General features: G+C 38.3%; 2 protein-coding genes across 2 annotated transcripts; one reads left to right on the top strand and one right to left on the bottom strand.

Annotated features, from left to right (window-relative positions):
* The first annotated feature begins 1,576 nt into the window (after window positions 1-1,576).
* On the top strand, window positions 1,577-2,995 carry LOC137948444 (33 kDa ribonucleoprotein, chloroplastic). Its single transcript, XM_068794530.1, has 4 exons — window positions 1,577-2,149; window positions 2,260-2,361; window positions 2,440-2,748; window positions 2,839-2,995. Exons 1-4 carry the CDS (start codon window positions 1,676-1,678, stop codon window positions 2,911-2,913), a joined length of 960 nt encoding a protein of 319 aa, XP_068650631.1. The 5' UTR covers window positions 1,577-1,675; the 3' UTR covers window positions 2,914-2,995.
* A 1,250-nt stretch (window positions 2,996-4,245) lies between these two features.
* On the bottom strand, window positions 4,246-19,545 carry LOC137947964 (uncharacterized). Its single transcript, XM_068793840.1, has 12 exons — window positions 19,356-19,545; window positions 19,237-19,257; window positions 19,041-19,141; window positions 18,876-18,933; window positions 18,757-18,800; window positions 18,496-18,576; window positions 16,999-17,069; window positions 15,741-15,851; window positions 7,582-7,664; window positions 6,526-6,742; window positions 4,747-4,830; window positions 4,246-4,508 (listed from the first exon to the last, which is right to left on the bottom strand). The coding sequence occupies exons 1-12, from the start codon at window positions 19,381-19,383 to the stop codon at window positions 4,439-4,441; spliced, it is 969 nt and encodes a 322-aa protein (XP_068649941.1). The 5' UTR covers window positions 19,384-19,545; the 3' UTR covers window positions 4,246-4,438.
* Window positions 19,546-19,844: the final 299 nt, after the last annotated feature.

The raw sequence follows: 19,844 nt of genomic DNA, 5'->3' as shown, positions 1-19,844 counted from the left end.
TTGGTTGTTGCACCACATATTTTCTTAAGAGCCAAAAGATTGAGGGAAGGAAAGGCTTAGCAGGATTTGATGGGTCGAAGTAGTGCTTTTAAGAGGTAATAATTGGAATGGCTAAGATTATGGGTAGAGGTCATCCTTTGATCCATCATTTTACCCCATTTTTTTACCTATTTTTCCCAATCACTTGGGAGTAGTAAATGAGATTATATGCAAAATAGGTGAATAGGTGAATAGGTGAATAGGTGAATAAATGGATTATGTAAATTGTAGAAAGCATAAACTAACATAATCTAATGCATCCTTAAGCATAAGCATGTATCGGGTAGTTTCTATTTATATTCGGTCTACTTTATAACAGCATGCAAGTGTGAGACAACCTTCCCAGAATCCTTATGCGGATAAGAACTGTTTTTCTATAACCATTTGTAAACACGTCGGATAAAACAATAATATGGGGCATAGAGTGAAAGTGCCTGCATTAGGTTCTAGATTTTAGGAGGTCATAGAACTGCACCTGGGATATCAATTGAGGTCTACAAATAAGAAATTGGATGTTGTTGCCTATGTCAGCCTCCTATTGAAGATTAACGGTGGAGTTGAGGAATCAAGTTTGGTAAATGTCATTGACTTGGTTATGTGGTAATGTTGGAGGTCCGTTAATCTCCAGTCAATTTTAAAACTCAAAAGAACAAAAAGAGCCTTCATAACTGAGAAAACTAAATTTTGTTCCCTATTCGTGGTCCTTAAATAAAATATAATTAAAATATGTATTTGATTAATTAATTAATTTTAATTTTATCAAAATATATTATTAATTAATACCATGTAAAAAATCTATCTTATGTTATTAATATAATACTTTTTTATTTATTAATCATATTTATTTTTTATTTACTCTATTGTATTAGTGATTTAATAGTAGTAATTAAAATATTATTAACTCAAATACTTGGTTTAATTAACTTATTTTTATAATTAATAAAATCAATGGTTTTAAATTTCAAAGATGAACTTGTCCACACTAACACCCTATTTCAAAGATTTCGAACATGAACTTGTCCACACTAACACCCATTTCGAAGATAAAGATTATGTAGATGCATGATGAAGATCAAGATCAAGATCAAATTTCCAATTTGTTGAATAACCCCCCCTTGACTGATTCTCTCCTTTTAACTTACCGTGCCTGTTACATTCTTTGGAGGAAATGAGATGAGACGACAAAATGGGCAGTTCACTTTGTCCATGGCTAGCACTAACACCCATTTTGAAGATAAAGATTATGTAGATGCATGATAAAGATCAAGATCAAAATCAAATTTCCAATTTGTTGAATAACCCCCCCTGACTGATTCTCTCCTTTTAACTTACTGTGCCTGTTACATTCTTTGGAGGAAATGAGATGAGACGACAAAATGGGCAGTTCACTTTGTCCATGCACTAGCCAATAACCCGCCCTTCCAAAACGCGGACTGGGACTGGGACTGGGACTGGGACTGGGAGCCAAGCCGTGGACTCTACATTTTTAGGTGTCAGCACTTCTTATCCTATTTCCTTCGCTCCCAAACGACCCACATGAGGCGAAACGAAATCGGATTTCCTAATCTTTTCTGAAGTAAAGGGTGCGGCATCGAAAACACGGCCCTCGCCTTGACCCACCAGCAGCCGCCTGAGGATGGACAGCGCCGCCCTCATTGCCACTTCCATATCCAAGGCGGCGGCGGTTGCTTTCTCCAATTCATCGCTTCCATTCACCAACAGAAACCATTGCTCTGTCACCGTCTCTCCTCTTTCTACTTTGTCTGTCCATACAGTTAGTGTGTCTGCACCGGACCCCCAGCTTAAATCGCTGGTCTCCAGAGCTCCAATCCCTTTCATCCTTCCTCTCTCCCTCTCTTCCTCCTCATTCCGATGCTTCACAACGACAGCGTACCACGACCCAATCAGTGGCGGCGGCGAAGAACAAGATCAGAGTGATGAAGAAGAGCACAGTTATCAGCATGGCCGTCAGGAAGAAGAAGAGATAGACGGTTCGCCATCATCCTCATCGCCAGGATGCCGGTTGTATGTGGGCAATCTCCCTTACTCCATGACCCCCTCTCAGCTCAGCCAAATATTCCAGGAGGCTGGCAGGGTGGAATCCGTTGGAGTAAGAAAAATCCTCTTCAAATCTTAATATTGCTCTGTCTGCTATAGATTTGTGTATCCGTTGTTTATGTTTGCTGTTAACATAATAAGGATTTAATTCGCCCTTCTCAGCTTATTTACGATCGCGTTACTGATCGTAGCCGAGGATTCGCGTTTGTGACAATGGGTAGTGTCGAGGAGGCCAAACAAGCCATCCGACTGTTCAATGGATCGGTGAGTAGAAAGAAAGCTTTGATTTTTTTTTTTTACTTTTTAATGGGAATTTGAGTAAATCTTTCGTTCATTACCCAGCAAGTTGGGGGTCGAAGCGTCCGGGTAAACTTCCCGGAAGTGCCAAGAGGAGGTGAGAGGGAGGTGATGGGGCCGAGAATTAGGAGTAGTTATCGGGGATTTGTAGACAGCCCCTATAAAATCTACGCCGGCAACCTTGGATGGAGCCTTACGTCCGACGCCCTCAAGGACGCTTTCAGTTCCCAACCTGGGTTACTAGGAGCCAAGGTTGTTTACGACAAGATCAGCGGGAGGTCCAGGGGGTTCGGCTTCGTCTCTTTTGCCTCGTCTGAGGCTGCCCAAGACGCGATAGAAGCCATGAATGGAGTGGTAAGGAAAATATGTTAGATTCGCCCCTGTTGGAGTTAATTTTTCACACATATTTGAATGGAATTTTCTTTTGTTCGAACATGAAATTAGGAGGTAGAAGGACGGCTGTTGCGTCTGAATCTAGCTACGGAAGGATCTGCTGTATCTGCACCTCAACCAACGTGAAGGGAAGCTGAACTTAGCCCTTGTTCAACAAAACTGCATGGATTTAGAGCAGGATGAGAATGAATTACTCTTGAATATAAAACCAACGAGTTATTATTTATTTAAGCCTGTTAAGTACGAAACTAGGAACCCCTGGCTACATCTTCTGTAATTGATAGACATCCAGTGGAACTGTGTAGCTGAAACGCTGAACTTGAAGCATGGCTTTTAGCTCTCTACAAGAGCCAGAAGGCTGCGTTAGGATACTCCGGGAGGAGCTGTGAGCAGAGTCTCTGTCCATCCCACAGGGTGACCCGAGTACAAGCCGGAAAAGTTGGGTGGAGGCAGCTCCTCCCCTCCTCTGGTCGAACTGCTCCGATGTGAGAGTGGTCTTACTCCCCCTCCATGTTCGAACAGAGAGGATTCAAAAATAACATATATTGAGAAATTACCTCACTATCTATTATAGATGGTGGTGGACAAGTGCCCATTGATCCAGTTAAATCCAATGATCTCTGAAAGAAAAAATAGGACACTACGCCTAACCTTGTATCAGAAAGAAGATACTTGCAGACAGGTATGCTATGTAAGCCTCAATGACTGCGGACATATGGTACTCAGTAAGCTGTTAATCCACGACAAATCAAAGCAGGACTGATATTTTCGGGGGTACTATTTGAAATGGCCAACTTTCGCTGTTGTGATTAACTGGTACCTTTGTGACGCTTACTGGATCATCTTGTATCTGTATATACTTGTATATACTGCTCTACAATAATAGATCAATAGTAGATCAATTTCCGAACAGAAAAATGAATGGAGTGCATCCTTTCGCCATTTCCATAAACAACTTCAGTATGACCAGCTCCAGTTTGAGAAATACTGACCCAACGAGGTGTGGCGCTGGCATAACCCAATTGCAACAAAGTTTTCTTAGGGTGGGGTTTCATAGGGAATTCAACCCAACCAACCGAAAAACCTTAGGTTTGGGTTTGGGGTTTCACCCCATGGATGGGAACAGGACGGAAAATAAATCCATCAGGTTTCAGGTTTCAAGCCAAAGAAGAGTTTTACCAAATTCAACCCATGGGAACGAAACGGGAATATAAAACCGGGGAGGAACAGATCAGGAATAGGTTGTAATGATGGTTCATGTTTACAGGAACAGCGCAGAGAAGTCGGATTTAAGAGACAGGGCAGACAAGAGTCGGGTTTAAGGGCCGGGGCAGGGATAGGTCATGTTTAAATCGGGTTTATGGGAACAGGGCAAGAACAGGTTACGGAGACGGTTCAGGTCAAAGTTTGGTTTTATATTTTGGGTTTTTTAAGTTCGGGTTTCAAAGGTCAGGAACAGGAAATTTATTGTCAAAAGAAAAAAATAACAGAAAGAAACTAAAGTTGCTAAAGACGAGGCCCAGTTGATGTAAAAATCAACATAATTAGAATTTTGTGCATATTGTAACTTTATTTGATATTCGAGTTACAGAAACTTCAATGATATATCTGGTGAGTCGTAGCGTGATGGCAGAAATATTTGATTTACCCATCATTGGATTTCATGAACATCAGCGAGAGCAGAATCTGCTGCAGAATCCAGGTCATGCGGAAAAAAGAGCCTGCAAAATAAGCTATCCAGTTGAAAAATCTGCAAAATGCCTGCAAATTTTCTACAAACAGAAGCAACCAAGGTCTATCTACACTGAGCATTTTGATTTGTCATTAGTAGAAGGTGAAAGAGTGGGTGGTGACAAAGGGCAGAAGGGAGGCCCTGCTTCAACGTTGTGAAAAAAGAAATTTGCAGACAGGCATGGAATGGAAGCCCCCAAAAAATACAGCACATTAGACAATCATTACCTGCAGGTATTTTGGTACAAAGCCTTACTCAGTCGATCAATATCAGTGATTCTTTTACATCCAGCAACCACTTCAAGTACTTGCCTGCAAGGAACTTCAATACCTATAAAGCAAATCCAAGTTGTATGCGTGCATTTTGATAGGTTCTATATGGAGCAACACATGTATCGTTGGAGGAAATGATTTTAGTTTGTTCTTTTTTTTTGGAGAATTATTTTTTTCATACTCATTGAAGGAAAAAAATGCCTCGCAAGAAATAGCACATTCATTATGTTCCTCCATGTAACACTACCTGATGCATTTCAGTTGACAAATATATCATAAGAACATTTTTTGCAAAAAAAATTCAAAAGAACATTCGAAAAAGAACATGTTAAAAAATAGTCTCACATGGATTAGTGAGTACAAAAGTCTTTGATTTATTAATTGGGAAAAAGACTTCCTAAAATAATTGACTGAAAGTCCTTGCTGAGTTTTTCTCTTGTATACTAAATTGCAGCTTGAAGGAGAGTTAGAATTAGGTTACCCATGATCTGTTTCTTTTTACTTACTTTTTAACCCCAGTTCATTGTGTTTAAGTGAGGGGCACATTTGCAACATTCATGTGTTTTCTCCTCTGCAGAATCATCTCAAGCATTAGAAGGCAAGACCAAGGATTCCAGATTTTTTTATTTTTTATTTTTTGGAACATGACTTAAGGAATTCATTAATAGGAAAAGAAGTCACCAGAGAAGAAGCATAAAATAGCAGAATTACAAACAAAAAAAATTTCAAATTCAACATAGTCAAACATTCGAAAGGCATACTGATCTAATAAATAGATGTTTCCAACAACAAGATGTTATTGCAGACTCCACTCCTAAGCCAGGAATCTGCAAAGTTATTGGCACTTTAAGGCATCTGACTCCAAGTAATTGTCAAGTGTCCAAATATGTCCATAATCTCAGTAGCATTGAAGGAAGTGCCATATGGGGAAGAAGCGTGCTTTTTTTCTCAGAAACACAACTGATTCATGGAAGATGTACTAATGATGCCAAGGTGGGTCCAGATCTTTCATTTTTCTCTGAACTCTCTTCTTCTCATTTTTTCTTTTCTTTCTCTCACATTTTTATTTTTTCACTAACAATTATCATGAAAAAAAGAATCAAATTGCCAAGACTAATGGCCCATCACTTAATCGATGAAAATAAGCCCAGCTGTACCTTCTTGAATTCAAAACCTCACTGTAAATCCCTTCATGTGACCATTGAGCCAAAGGCCCAAGCCACTAGTGTTCCTGATCCTATTAATGACGGTTTAGCAAGGGAAGGAGCGTCCTATCATTATCTTGCTGTTGGGAGCCACCTTCCTCTTTCTGTGAGGAAGATGAGAATTTCATTGAAGAGAAGAAAAGAGAGGAAAACAAAGTAAAACGATTACATCATCTTATATCATCAGATTCGTATTGTTGCTCCTTCCCCTTGTATAACTATCACTTGGTAAAAAGCCAACCTTAAAAAACCAACCCTCTGTCAATGAGATTCACATCCAAACCATATGTGGTCTATATTTAGATATTGTTTTTTTATAATAACAAAAGTGCCCAGCAAATATTGATACCTGATGTCATCATGTCATCTAGCTGCATATCAGCAGTAGAAATCAACATGGTAAGAACTAAAAATAATGATAAGTTTTTTTCTTTAGAAGATGGCACAGAACAAGAAAGATGAAAAGAACAATGACAAATCAACAACACGATGTCTAGTAAAGAACATTGCAGAATAAAGGTTCAATTACCTGACATTACAAGGTTCGTTGCGGCCTTTAACAGTGCACTCTTCATCATATTTCTCTTTCTTCTTTGAAGGCAGCAAAGATTTTACAAATTTACTTCCCACATGAGTGCTTTTTATTTCACAATATGGTGAATCTGTTTCAATCATCATCCTTTCAATAGGGATGCTCTTAACTACATCCAGGTTCTCAGCAGTCTTCAAAGAGCAACCATTAACACCTTACACAGCAAAAGAAGAATAGAAAGCAAAGGATGAAGCTTAACTTATAATTTTCAATCGAACCAAAAATTACCGAGACACACATGTTGGAGTGTATTGGTCTGACAGTGGTTTGTGGATTGGACCTCTGACTCAATTGCTACATGAGGAGATTTCTAGTGTGAAGTCTGGAGTTCAAGTCTCACCAGCTATCGGGTGTAGTTTGTGTATATAATCAACATTCAAAAAAATAAAAATTAAAAAAATTTGAACCTCATACATACCCTAGCAAGATTTGAACCCAAAACCTGAAACTAGAACCCTGCTGCCACCACCATGTAGCCATTCAGCCAAAGGCCCAACCTATAATCATGTCATGCGATGATGTTCGAGTTTCTAATCAAAGTATCAATTGTAACAGAAAAGTAACCTTCTTAGCACTCAACATTTCCTTTCTAAGAGAATACCCACAATCTCTGGGAGAATAATGAGAATAGTATTTCAACTTTGCCTCTCTGTTTTGCTCCAGCACAGTTACAATATAACAAGGTGTTCGTTTTAAATATCAATCTAATGGCAAAAGGTTAGGATCAGTCAGTTTGACAGATTCTTCAGTCATTTCAAATTAAGAAGAATGGACATGCATGTGCTCAGGCCCGAAGCATCATCACAACTCCACTAAGACATTTCCCTTTGCTTCCAACTATGATTATTTATAAACTCTTTCACTCATTTCACATATTTATTCGATACAATACTATTCCACAGATCACATTGCATCTTCAAAAAATTAACACAACTACAGAACCAATGCAACTAAATTTTATTTCATTTCATCCCAACGAGGCAAAATTCTCACCAATGTAAAGATTCTCAAATTGTAAAAGGCTATCACAATCGTCTGCACTGCCAGTAAATGAATGGGCAACTCCAGCTATAAACCTGTTAAACAAGAAATGCAAAAAGTGGTCAGTGCACTCATATGCATCCGTACTCTTGCCCATAAAGCATAAAGAGATTGTGAGGCCCACCAACCACATTTTCTTTAAATACACCTGTTAGAGTATAGGATTAGCAACTCCGTCGTGGAGACTCAATGGTCATTTTTTTGCAATTAGCTGACTTGCTTTTGTACACTTCTGATTTCTAGGAGTCATATTCATTGGTTGGCAAATACAGTTCTCAGATTCATTAGCTATGTTAAGGAATAATCCCATATGGAGTACAAAGATCTTGAGTTTATTAATTGGGAAAGAGGTTTTCCTAAGTTAGCTAGTCATTTTGGGATGGGCCTTGGACTCTAACTTGACAGGGCATAGGAGCAGGTACTCAAATGTGGGCCTACACCTAAACTATCTACTTGTAAAACCACAAAAGAGGGCCTAAACCTAAACTATCCACTTGTAGAGCCACAAAAAAGGGTCTACACGTGAGGGAGAGTGTTAAGGAATAATCCCACATGGATTAGTGAGTACAAAGATCTTGAGTTTATTAGTTGAAAAAAGTCAGTCGGGGATGGGCCTTGGACCCAACTTGACAAGTTAAAGGGTCAATTTACAACAATTGGTTGTCAACATGGGTCCAGCATTCAGCTACACAATTTTTGGATGCTCTCCCAATGGTCTATCAGTTAAGCAAGCATGGATTGCAGAAAATAGGGATTGGTTACTCCAAGTCACCATGTTATGCTAACTTGTCTGACAAAGACAGACTAGGTATGCTGTTGCAGTCTTTCTACAACATAGGTCTAAGAGAGGATAAAATTTTCAGGACTAGTCAATGAAAGGTAGGTTGACAGCCTGCTCAGCTTATGATTTCGTTATGCAGAATGTAGAAATGGTCACACAGTCAGCTGCCAATGCAAAATTTATTAGTCCACCAAAAGGTAAAAGCTTTCATCTGGGCTATTTTTTCAAGGAAAAGTCCTCACATGTGAACTGTTTGGTCTTAGGGGTTATCACTCAATAATGTAGGTTCTGCAAGAGCCAAAATGAATCACTGGCTACCTCTATTTTACATTGTGGCTGCAGTGTGGAGCTTTTGTTCCAGAACATTTGGTCTTTCACAGCGTCTGCCAGAGAGTTTGGAAAGTTGGTAACTGGAAATTTCAGCATATCCACACCCTTTAGGCAAATGACTATGAAGTTTAGTGGGTGATGTTGTAGTTTTGACTCTGGTTGGAACATAATGAGCAAATCTTTGGCAGCAGACGCTCCCGTGGTTATCCTGGGCCAGCTGGAATTGGTAGGACTATTGAAAATTGAGAGGCTCATTTACTGCTGTCTTACTCAAATCAGAGAAAGGGATTACTTTGGCTGAAATTACTGCTCTATTGCTGGGATTGCTTCTTTACATGGACCACGTCAAGCAGCCTTTAATTATTAAAGGTGACTCTTCAGTCATCATATTCTGGGGGAAGGGACCCCTGGATCTTTACATGAGATTTGACCAGCACTTGCTCAGAATTAGAGACTTAACCTCGGAAATAGATGTCATCTGGCAGATGTACACTGCTCAGCAAATTATGTAGCCAATACACATGCCAAGGGATATTTTTGCCACAGTTACTTGTCAACATAGGCTTTCCATTCTAGTTGCTATGGTGATTGATAAGTTTTTTTAATTTTTCTTCTTAATTTGTGTATTCCGATTGCCATGTGCATTCTTTTTGTTGAAATACAATTCTACATCATTCAAAAAAAAAAAAAAAAATTGTATATGGACTCCAAGGCGAAGAATATCCGCCCCCTTGGCGGCACTGGGATACTTATTTTGAAATCTGTAATATAAGTTCTCATCTAAATTGTATATGGACACACACCCCTAGATCCGCCAATCATATGGCAGACTATCATGCTAAAAGGGGCTCTTCCCTCCAATACCACATTGTGGAGGATGGCCCATCACACTAGGTTGCATCTCTCCTCTTTTTGAATTAAATTCACACTCTTCCCTCAAAAAATAAAAATAAAAAATAAACGACCAATATTGTTTTTTCAGTTTGGTTGTTTTTTATGTATTTTTCATTTTTCTTTTAATTTTTTTTTTACTTGTTTGTTCTTGGTAGCCTTCGCGACCATCCTATTGCATTATGTAACTTTACTTTGTATCTTTCTTTATTTAATAAAGAAAAAAATACTATAGGAATATTATTTTGATTAGGATTAAAGTGGTTAGCTTGATTAGAATAATAATTTGTTTGTAATTCCTATTTCAAGTTATGTTAGGTTTACAAATGTAGAAGTATAACATTAAGAGAAAAGAGAGGGAAAAGAGAGAGAGGAGAAGGCCACAGAGAGAGAGAGAGAGAGTGGCAATTCTGGCACTTGTTGAGAGGCCTAAAATTGACCTATCTTCGATTAAATAGTCACTTAAGTGATAATAAGACAACAGTACATAAATGTCCCTCAACACTAAACTCTCCATAATGCCCTAATTACAACTCAAAATAAATTAAAAATTGAACCGTATAACTCCTATACGAACATGCTCCTACTGTAGAGAGACAAATATTGTAAGAGTGAAAAGATAAAAATACCCAATTACATATAATTCAACACTCTTCGTCAAACTGGAGCATATATATAAAAAAAACCTAGCTTGTTATAAAAGTTCCCAACTCATGCTTTCCAAGGCCTTAGTAAACAAATAGCCAAGCTGATTAGCACATTTGACATAGGGAATAACCACTACATCATCCATCACAGCATCATGAATGAAGTGACAATCGACCTATACATGTTTAATTTTTTCATGAAACAAAAGGTTACTAGCAACAAAGAAGCAGCATGGTTGTCAAAATGCATCACAACCCTAACAGTCACAAAACTGATCTCACCCATAGAAGTTCACAAATTGTATGAATCATTGTCTGCATTTTGCCTCTGCACTAAACCAAACCACTAAATTCTATTTCTTGTGAAAGGATAATAACATTTGAATCCCTTTTGAGTACTAGAGTGTCCAAGGAAGATACACTTGGATCTCGGTGACAACTTATCATGAGACTGACCAAATACATGCACATAACAGATAGACACAGACATACGAAGACAAAGAGAAAATAGATTATCAGTAGCCTTAAGAACTTATAGTGGGAACCCCCCCCCCCCTCCTCCCCAAGTACAAAAGAATGCATCCTATTAAAAAGAAAACATGGAGTAAAAACAACATCACCCCAATAAGATTTTGGAACCTACATTCGAAACATGGATCGTGCAACCTCTAGCAAGTGGCGATTCTTCCTTTCTGCAACCCATTTTGTTCAGGTGTATATACACAAGACCGTTGATGAACAATGCCATAAGCTTTAAAAAAAAAATCTCACTTGTGGTTCATAAGCTCAAGCCCTTTATCAGCACAAAACACGCAAAGTAAAGCACCCAATTGATTTTTTATTTCACTATGAAAATTCAAGAATACATAAAAAACTTCAAATTTATCCTGTAAGAGATACAACCATGTGGAATTACTAAAATCATCAATGAAGAAAACAAAATACTGATAACCAAAGACCCTAGGTACTCGACAAGGACCCCATACATTTGAATGGGCTACTTGAAGCAAACTAGTATAACTATGACTCTGACTAGATGGGAAGGATGCTTGATGGTGCTTCTCGAGCTAACAGGCTTAACATTAAAAAGAGAAAATAGACGACAAAGCTAGAAATATTTGGCATAACTTGGCTAACTTGGCTAAGGAGGGATGTCCTAACTATAAGTAACACTAGAAAGGTGAAACAGTTGCTTGAAGAGCCAAAAAGGACAGCACTAGTAGACTTTCCAAGTCGTAAAGCCCCTCTTGTACATGCCCTAAACCAAGTGTCTTCCTCGTCTGGAGCTCTTGAATACATAATGAGTAGGGAAAAAACTATTAAACAATGCAAGGATTTAGTAATTTGACTGATAGATAATAAGTTAACAAGGAATTTAAGAACAAACAAAACATACTCTAAGACTAGGATGAAGTAGGATGAACCTTGCCCACCCCACTAAAGGGGAGGAGGAGCATCAACAAGGGTAGCATGTCTAAAAGAGCATGACTGACTAAGAGAGCTAAATAATGAGGACATATCTGACATGTACAAAGATGTACGCAAATCAATCAATAAAGAGATTGGAGACTCATGGAAAGCAGAAGTAAAGAGCTAGCCACTTTGGTTGTTGTTGTAGAATCATTCTAGTTCATAGATGTGGTAGATGAGGTCAACTATGTCATCCTCTGCACAAAATGATGACGTTCATCTGGGACACCAAGTACAATGCCTACTAAACGACTAGCTGAAGTCTCATTTCTTTCTAGAACACTAGAGTTGACCCCATACAAGTTTTCCAAATTTGTCCCAACATTTGTCTGAGAAGTGATTGTTGCATCCACAATGGACACATCCATCACTCCTATCATCACCACAGCCACTACCATAACAAGAAGTATTTCGACCTCCTCGACCACCCCTCCTTGTCAACGACTCAACACGGATTGAATATTGAGGACAACAGCCTTTGTCCCCTAACTATCCATGCTGCTCCATGGAACCACAACAGTCTCTGCATGCACTACTCTGCTAAATGTTTTCTTCAATGTGGGCAAATCATCATCTACTAGTGAATGGACCCAGATTGCATCATATTGGGGACCTAGTTCATCAAGAAAATAAGTCTCATGGATTTGTTGAATTGAGCCCAGTTCCATCTAAAATGACTAGCCACTTAAGAGGCCTATTGTTCAACATTATAACCCAATAACACATCTGAACTTTTATCAATGTGGAACTATTCTCATTCAACAGTACCCCACATGTCCAAGTTTATACATGACAGATCTGAGACATAGGCACAAACTTACAACGGAGCACAAACTCATCATGGAGCACAAATTAGGTCTCAACCCAAGTAGACATCCTACTCTGAAAACTTGAGCCCAGTTGCATTAGAAAATGAGTAGCCACTTGAAGGTTTATTGCTCAATACTATAACCCAATAACACTTCTTACCTTTTATCAATGTGAAACTATTCCCACTCAACAAGAATCTCAATAGTATTTTGAGTTGTGATGATCTATTATACTCGTTTGTTGTGATGACACTATCCCACCATACTGTTGACCTATATTAACACTGTGTCATCTGAAGTATTGACGCCTTCTTCGGTTTGTTCTTAGAAGGCCTAAAGACTCACTGTCTTCTATTTGCCATTAGAAAGCCTGTTGCTGCAGTTGCAGCTTGTCATCACTATCTATTGCCAATCATTCACTACCTCACCATCAACAATACCTATGTCAAAACTGTAATGTGACAATCTGAATTTGTTTCTGATCACTTTTGTCCGTACTCAAGTGACAGTGCTGCTTCCAATATGTTTTTTACTCTGTGACTTTGATTCATCTAGCATTGGTTGCGGAATACTTTCTGGTTTTGGATTATGGATAATCAAACTTGTGATTTTTCTTTGATCTATCTTGAGTTTGAGAAGGAATAGAGTTTAGAAATATTAGTGTTGATTAGATTAATTTGGCTAGCTGATTAGGACTTTAGTCTATTTAAGATTTCTATCAAGTGTTATGTTAGATTTAGAATCTTTGAATACTTGTTAAGAGTGGGGGGTATTTTAGAATTTCTCATTGGCGTAGACCTGTAATTTGTTAGACAGAAAGGTCCAGGTTTGAGTGTTTAAAGAGGTGTGGTTATTACATAATTTCTGTAGGTTAAGAAGACTGTTTACTTGGTTATAAGTCCTTAAGTTAGAAGCCTTTTACTCATTTTATAAAGAGACTTAAGTGATGAATAAAACCTAATGGAGGCTTGATTTCTCCCCTATTCAGCAGGCTGTATGACAGCCCTTTCTCTTCCTATCTCTTTCTCTTCAATTTCTCTTCTATTTTTACTTTCTTACAATAATTAGAATCACACTAGGATTTTTTTATTTTTTTTAAATGGTGAAATCTTATTGACTAGCTAAAATGAATACAAGCTAGGAGCGGGTCCATCCAATCAATTGGGAAGGAGAACCCTGGTATAAAGGAGGCTCAGAAAGCTCCCTCTTTGGGTAGAAAGTCTGCCAAAGAGTTAAACCTCCCTAGGTACATGCTGCCATGTAAATCAACCAAACTACAAAGGTCTTTAATTTCCTCAAAGATGCTTACTGAATCTCCATGGAGGTTTGGCTTTTCGATTCATCCAGCTAATGATCAAGGCTGAATCCCCTTCTATTATAAGAGGCCCGGAGAAAGTTTCACCCCTTGGTGTAGCGTTTTGATTTCTGTTTCAGTGGATTCTGCCTGACCAATTGGCCCTGCAAAGGTAAACCAAACCCTGAGAGTCTCTTAAAACGCCTCCAATGCCACTAGGCCCAGGGTTTCCCATAGAGCTACCATCAAAGTCAAATTTGATTGTGCCCATAGGAGGGGGAATCCAGGCATTTAGCATTATGTACCTTAACTTGCAAAGGCAGAAACAGTTTTAGAGTGCTTACGAATCAGGGAGAAGGGAGCAGGAGAGGGTTTTAAATCTTTTCGGACAAGCTCCTTTTAGATGTGGCTGAGTGGTTGAAACTTGAAAGTTTTGTTATTCCAGTCTCCCCCCCACCCCGCAAACACCAGTGCACCGCTATTTTCCGGAGGAATAGACCTGTTCTTGAGAAACTTTGAAGTAGATTCTGCTCTATGAACTCTGCCCCCCCCCCCCCCCCCCCCCGCAAACACCAGTGCACCGCTATTTTCCAGAGGAATAGACCTGTTCTTGAGAAACTTTGAGGTAGATTCTGCTCTATGAACTCTGAAAATGGAAATGGGAAGCACCTTTTAAGCCCAAATTTCCAGAAAATAGCTTCCCAAATTTCATAGCAGATGGTGCAGCTTAATAATAGGTGATCCACCTTCTCCTCTGTCTCACCGCAGAGCTTAGACAAAGAGTTGATCAGTCACACACTAGGATTGCAATATGGGGGTTTATTTAAATTCATACATGTAATGCAATGATGATCTAGTTTCTCAAAATTAACAATACCATAAGATCAATGTTAGTCCAAAAAATATTCAGCATACTATCCGCTCCACCAGCCACTTTTTCTTACTGGTAGGGTAGCCACAGAGCAGAACTGTCAAAAGTTCTTAAATGTTGAAAACAAAGAAAAGAATCCATCTTATTAATTGGTCTGCTATTCAGAAGAATAACATATTAGAAATGAAATGATAGATGAGGAATGCAAAAAAATGGATATATCCTCCGTAACGGAATGCATAAATAAAAAGAGAGTTCTGGATCACAATAGAAGAGGGATGCAGTTGTTCTATCCCTTCCCAAATGAATACATCAAGAGATAGTTAAAAGACGAGCAAAGGCTGATAGACACTTATGCAAAAGACTACTAAAGAATTGACAGAATTGAATTGAGGGATCACATGATAGGGAGATCTCTCCAAAGCTCACGACTTTCTTCCTGAACTTGATTCAGCCCTTTGGGGAAAGCCAGTTGGCTTTCATCCAGCTGAGAACAATGCTGAATCTCATTCTATCTAAATGGGCTAATGAATGTCCAACTAAGTTGTTCAAGATCTCCGACTAAAAGATGATATGGGAACTATCATACTCCCCTTCACAGGACCTTTGGCTGAAGTTGATTATATGGAGGCAGAAGTCAATTCTGTTCTTTAAGGCTTTATACAATTCTGTGGGCATTTTTCTTCAACTTTGGTAGTGGAGAGAAACTCTTTATATGTAACGTAGTGGCGCAAGGGGATGGCACCACAACTTGTTGTCATTTTGGCACCTATTTTGTTGTCTCCTTTTTCTTTCTTATAAATAAAATATTGAAAAAGAAAGTTCGAGACCCCAGATTATTGGACCACCAGATAACTTTTTATTAATAATTTGAGTAGTTATGTTTCAGTTTAATAAGCGCTATCAAATCTTGCAGCAAATTTCTTTGGACTACTGCGAGTCTCATCGAGCTGAAACAAACATCATATGTCACAAAGCTTCTGAGTCAGAATTCCTCATAGTGATCTAAATACCTCACCTATCCTTCTTTCGAGCTAAAATTTCACAAAAATCTTTACCAGCAGCACGCATGTGCAGAAACATAGGTAATTTCACAAATTCTGCCAAATCAAACTGCTTCTCAAAATACCTGAAAGAAAAAAAGAATCAAATAAAGTGTACAGAAGCAAGAAACTCAAAGATAAAAGAATTTCTCCAAATCTGAGCCGAACTTTGCCCCAATTTCAAAGAGAGCCTTATGTATGGTGCTTTTTAAGAAAGTTACCACAGATTTCATGTTTTTTGGACAAAAAAGCATGCTGTTAGTGGACAAACACTACAATTCTTATAAAAGGATAAATTTTATTTATATTTTGAGTCCTTTATTAAAAATGTCTTTCGCAGATTCTGCCAAATCAAACTGCTTTTCAAAATACCTGAAAGAAAAAAAATCAAATAAAATGTACAGAAGCAAGAAACTCAAAGATAAAGGAATCTCTCCAAATCTGACCCGAACTTTGCCCCAATTTCAAAGAGAGCCTATGTATGGTGCTTTTCAAGAAAGTTACCATGGATTTCATATTTTTCCAGACAAAAAAGTATGCTGTTAGTGAACAAACACTACGATTCCTATAAAAGATAAAAATTTATTTATATTTTGAGTCCTTTATTAAAAATGTCAAAACTAACCTTCCTTTCTTTTCTCCTTTCTTTACTTTTCCTTTTGTCAAGTGATACATCATAAACCCCCTCCCTATGGCTAACCTGCCAAGCTCATCCACACCAACAGGTCCCACATAGGAAAAGTGGCAGGACAAAGGGGGACATTCCACCCCCACCCCCACCCCCTGAGGAAAAACCTTTTCTCTTTCCAACCTAAAGAGTGGGTAGGAGGACCCTATACCTGCAAACTAGAATGGCGAAGAGTATTCTTGGGCTGACTTTGGAAAAGTATTTTCTATGGTGCTCATTACTCATAAAGGGACGATTATTTTCTAATTAAGAGACATTTATTAGGAAAACAAAGAAAAAAGACAATGAGAAGCTCCCAACAATTAGGGGAGAAGTTACAAGATTAAACTAAACATTTTACAAAAAATAAAAATGTCTTTTTCTTCCACTTGCAAGGTTCATAATTAAAATGTAATGAGCCAGCCATATTTGGAAAATGCAATCTTTATGGCTGCTTGAAATTGAGGAAAATACTTGGGTCTCATTTGAAGGGCAAATAAAAAGTAGAACAGAAATTAGAAAGTAATACGCATTCAACAGAATTGGGTCATCATAGTTACACATACTTTTTCTGAATTTCAGGTGGGCAAAACTGGAGCCTGTCATAATCCAATCCACATTCACCAATGGCCACCACCTAGATAGTAATTCCTGAGACTTAGATACCAAAAAATGAAGGACCAAGGACTGTAAGTACTGAACAAGCCTCCAGGAGCTCCAGTTCTGCATTAAAAAAAATCCTCCCTCTCCCAAATAACTATTGTACCAAGAACTCTTTTTTGAAGATAATGAGAACTTCATTCAAAAGTGAAAGAGATACAGATTACAGGGAGCAACTAGCTTGAAAGCACAGCTAGCAAAAAAGACAAAATTAAAAAGAGAGCAACAGACAAATTAGTTGACAAAAACAAAATTAGATGACAAAAACTCAGCCCGGACCAAAAGGATAAGGATCACTTTGAACTAAACCCGCCTCAAGGTACCAAAAGCTTTTCATTATGCATAAGCAAGGAAGTTATCATAAAAATGTAACAAATGATTTGCATATTCTTTTCCACAAGTGAAAAAACAAAAGAGCCATTCCTGAAACCAAAACATTAAAAATGATGACATGCTTCAGAAGATACTAAGGAAGGTTGCCACAACTATACCTTTTTTTTTTCTGTTTTGCCAATTGTGAAACTATGGCTGGGAATCAGGAATTATCTACCCCTAAAACCAGAAAAGGAGGAGCGGTGCAATCTGAGAAGAGTGAACCTTCAAAGCCAAATATCTTCAATCAATTTTTTTTTTAAATGGAGAATATATACAATTGTGTTAATGATGGATCTGGGTCCATCCCACGACTATCAAGTTAGCAGGTCTTTTTCCATCTAATAATCACATCTGCTCCTTTAAAATAATTGGGAAACGTCTAGGTGCCCTCTTTCAAATATGTTTAGTCTGATAGTTGGGTGACGGAGTTTTCTCTAGCCTCTTCAAGCTTTTCCATTCCTTTGCTTCAGTTTGTGGATGATGTCATCAGTTCTTGAATGTTAAGGCTATTACATCTATATTGAGCATGAGTTACAGAGTTTCCTTCATGCTTGGAGCAAAAATATAGTGGTGATATTCTACTTAAACTAGAGGGTAGTTTCCTCGTTTGATGAACACTTTAATCTCCTACGGTACATTTCCTAGTCAGATTAATAGTGTCCTAGTTAGAAAGTTTCCTACTTTGTAATTAAAAAAATCTATAAATATGGAGCCAAATATCTAAAGGGGTTGGAGGTATTCAAGACACCAACCAAATTGTGCTTCTCTCTTTTTTGTGTCTTCCAAACTCGTCAAGCTCCAACCCTGGCCTAGGCCAGCCATCTCTCACCTTCTCTCTTATTCTATCATTCACAATCTAGCTTAGGACCTCCCCTTAGTTCTCTTGATGCAGGCTCCTAACAGTAAGGTCGCTGAATTTTAAACAGACAGAACTAGGCAGTGGATACAATCTCAAACAAGTATTCACCATCTCCATGAGATGAGCCACATTTGACCCAAAGAAACTATTTGCAAAAGACAAATCACACCTTTCCTTTCTCTATTCCCTCTTTAGCCAATGAAACCAGTTCTTGAAAGTGAAGCTCCGGATCACCACTGTCCTCGAACTCCTGAGCAGGCAAATTGTCAGACATAACAGAAAACACGTCAATAATGACACAGCTACGAACACCTCCAACCATTCAATCTCATCAATACAGCAATTTTTTCTTCGTATGATCAATAGAGCTGCTATATTAAAAAAATCAATAACAAAAAATAAACTACTAGCCACTCCACCCAAAGATTACCTTGCATCTAGTAGGGTGCACACCAACTGTACAAAAAAGGCGCCCTGAACAAGACAACTACGTGAGATGAAGGGGGGAAGGTGAAAATGGCTATCAACGACAGAGTAAAAGAAGCCAACCATCGGTTTCTGCAATGGAGAGGGCTTCCTTAGATTCTTGGAGAGACCCGCCCGTAATCTTTGTGAGACAAAAACATCGCCAGGATTCAATATGAAGCAGATAAAGAGTACTAAGACAACAAAGTTCAGTCAATACACGGTTCAACGTCATACAAAATGACATACAATGATCCGGTCGACTCCCGCGCGCCACGCCCGGCTGAGGACAGCCTGAATGTCAGCCACATGATATTGCTTCCCATTATATATACCCTTGAACATGCTATCTGTACTTAATCATAGCGAGGCAATAGAAAAATAAGGCAAAATTATAAATGTAGAATAAGTCTGCAAGATGAGAATGTTTGTCAAAATGCCTCACCTGTAAAGTTGACAGCAATGTCTGCGTTTCACACGCATAGAGATACAGAGAGCAGATAAGTACAGTGGCAAAAGGGAGGCAGAAGAACAAAACAATCATTGCATTGCAGATTAACTTGCCTATCATTCTAACAGATGAAGCCGCCATTTGAGATATAACGGAGTGAGAGTCACCCTTCTATTCCAGCCGAATCTTGCCTGGATGAATTTCACCCAAATGTTGGTTTGCAGTGTGCACTTCAGAAATATCTTGCCAGATTTTTCTGGGATGCGTCGCTGCTGATGAAAAAGCTTGGGGAGAGGGTCAAGAGGCAAATCACCCGGGAAAGGGAAAGCAATAAGTGCGACATGCTATAAAAATTACCTTCTAGAATGTGCATAAGAAATCATTAATAAAGTATGATTCATGATAAAATAACTAGGATAAAAAGGTTACTCGAAGTTTTTTAAGAATATTTTTAATTATAATTAACTTCTCAGTGATGTAATTTAATGAAAATTGTGTTTTAAGTTAAATATTTGTTTTAATCCATTACATGAATATATGTTTTAAATGATTGAGAATTAATACATAATTTACTTTATTTACGTCATATAACTAATCAATGA

Source organism: Aristolochia californica, unplaced genomic scaffold (assembly GCF_029961685.1).
Source record: "Aristolochia californica isolate CCGP_79_NKW_82.1479 unplaced genomic scaffold, dmAriCali1.0.hap1 SCAF_13, whole genome shotgun sequence".
Taxonomy (NCBI): Eukaryota; Viridiplantae; Streptophyta; class Magnoliopsida; order Piperales; family Aristolochiaceae; genus Aristolochia; species Aristolochia californica.
This window is presented reverse-complemented; position numbering and strand designations above follow the sequence as displayed.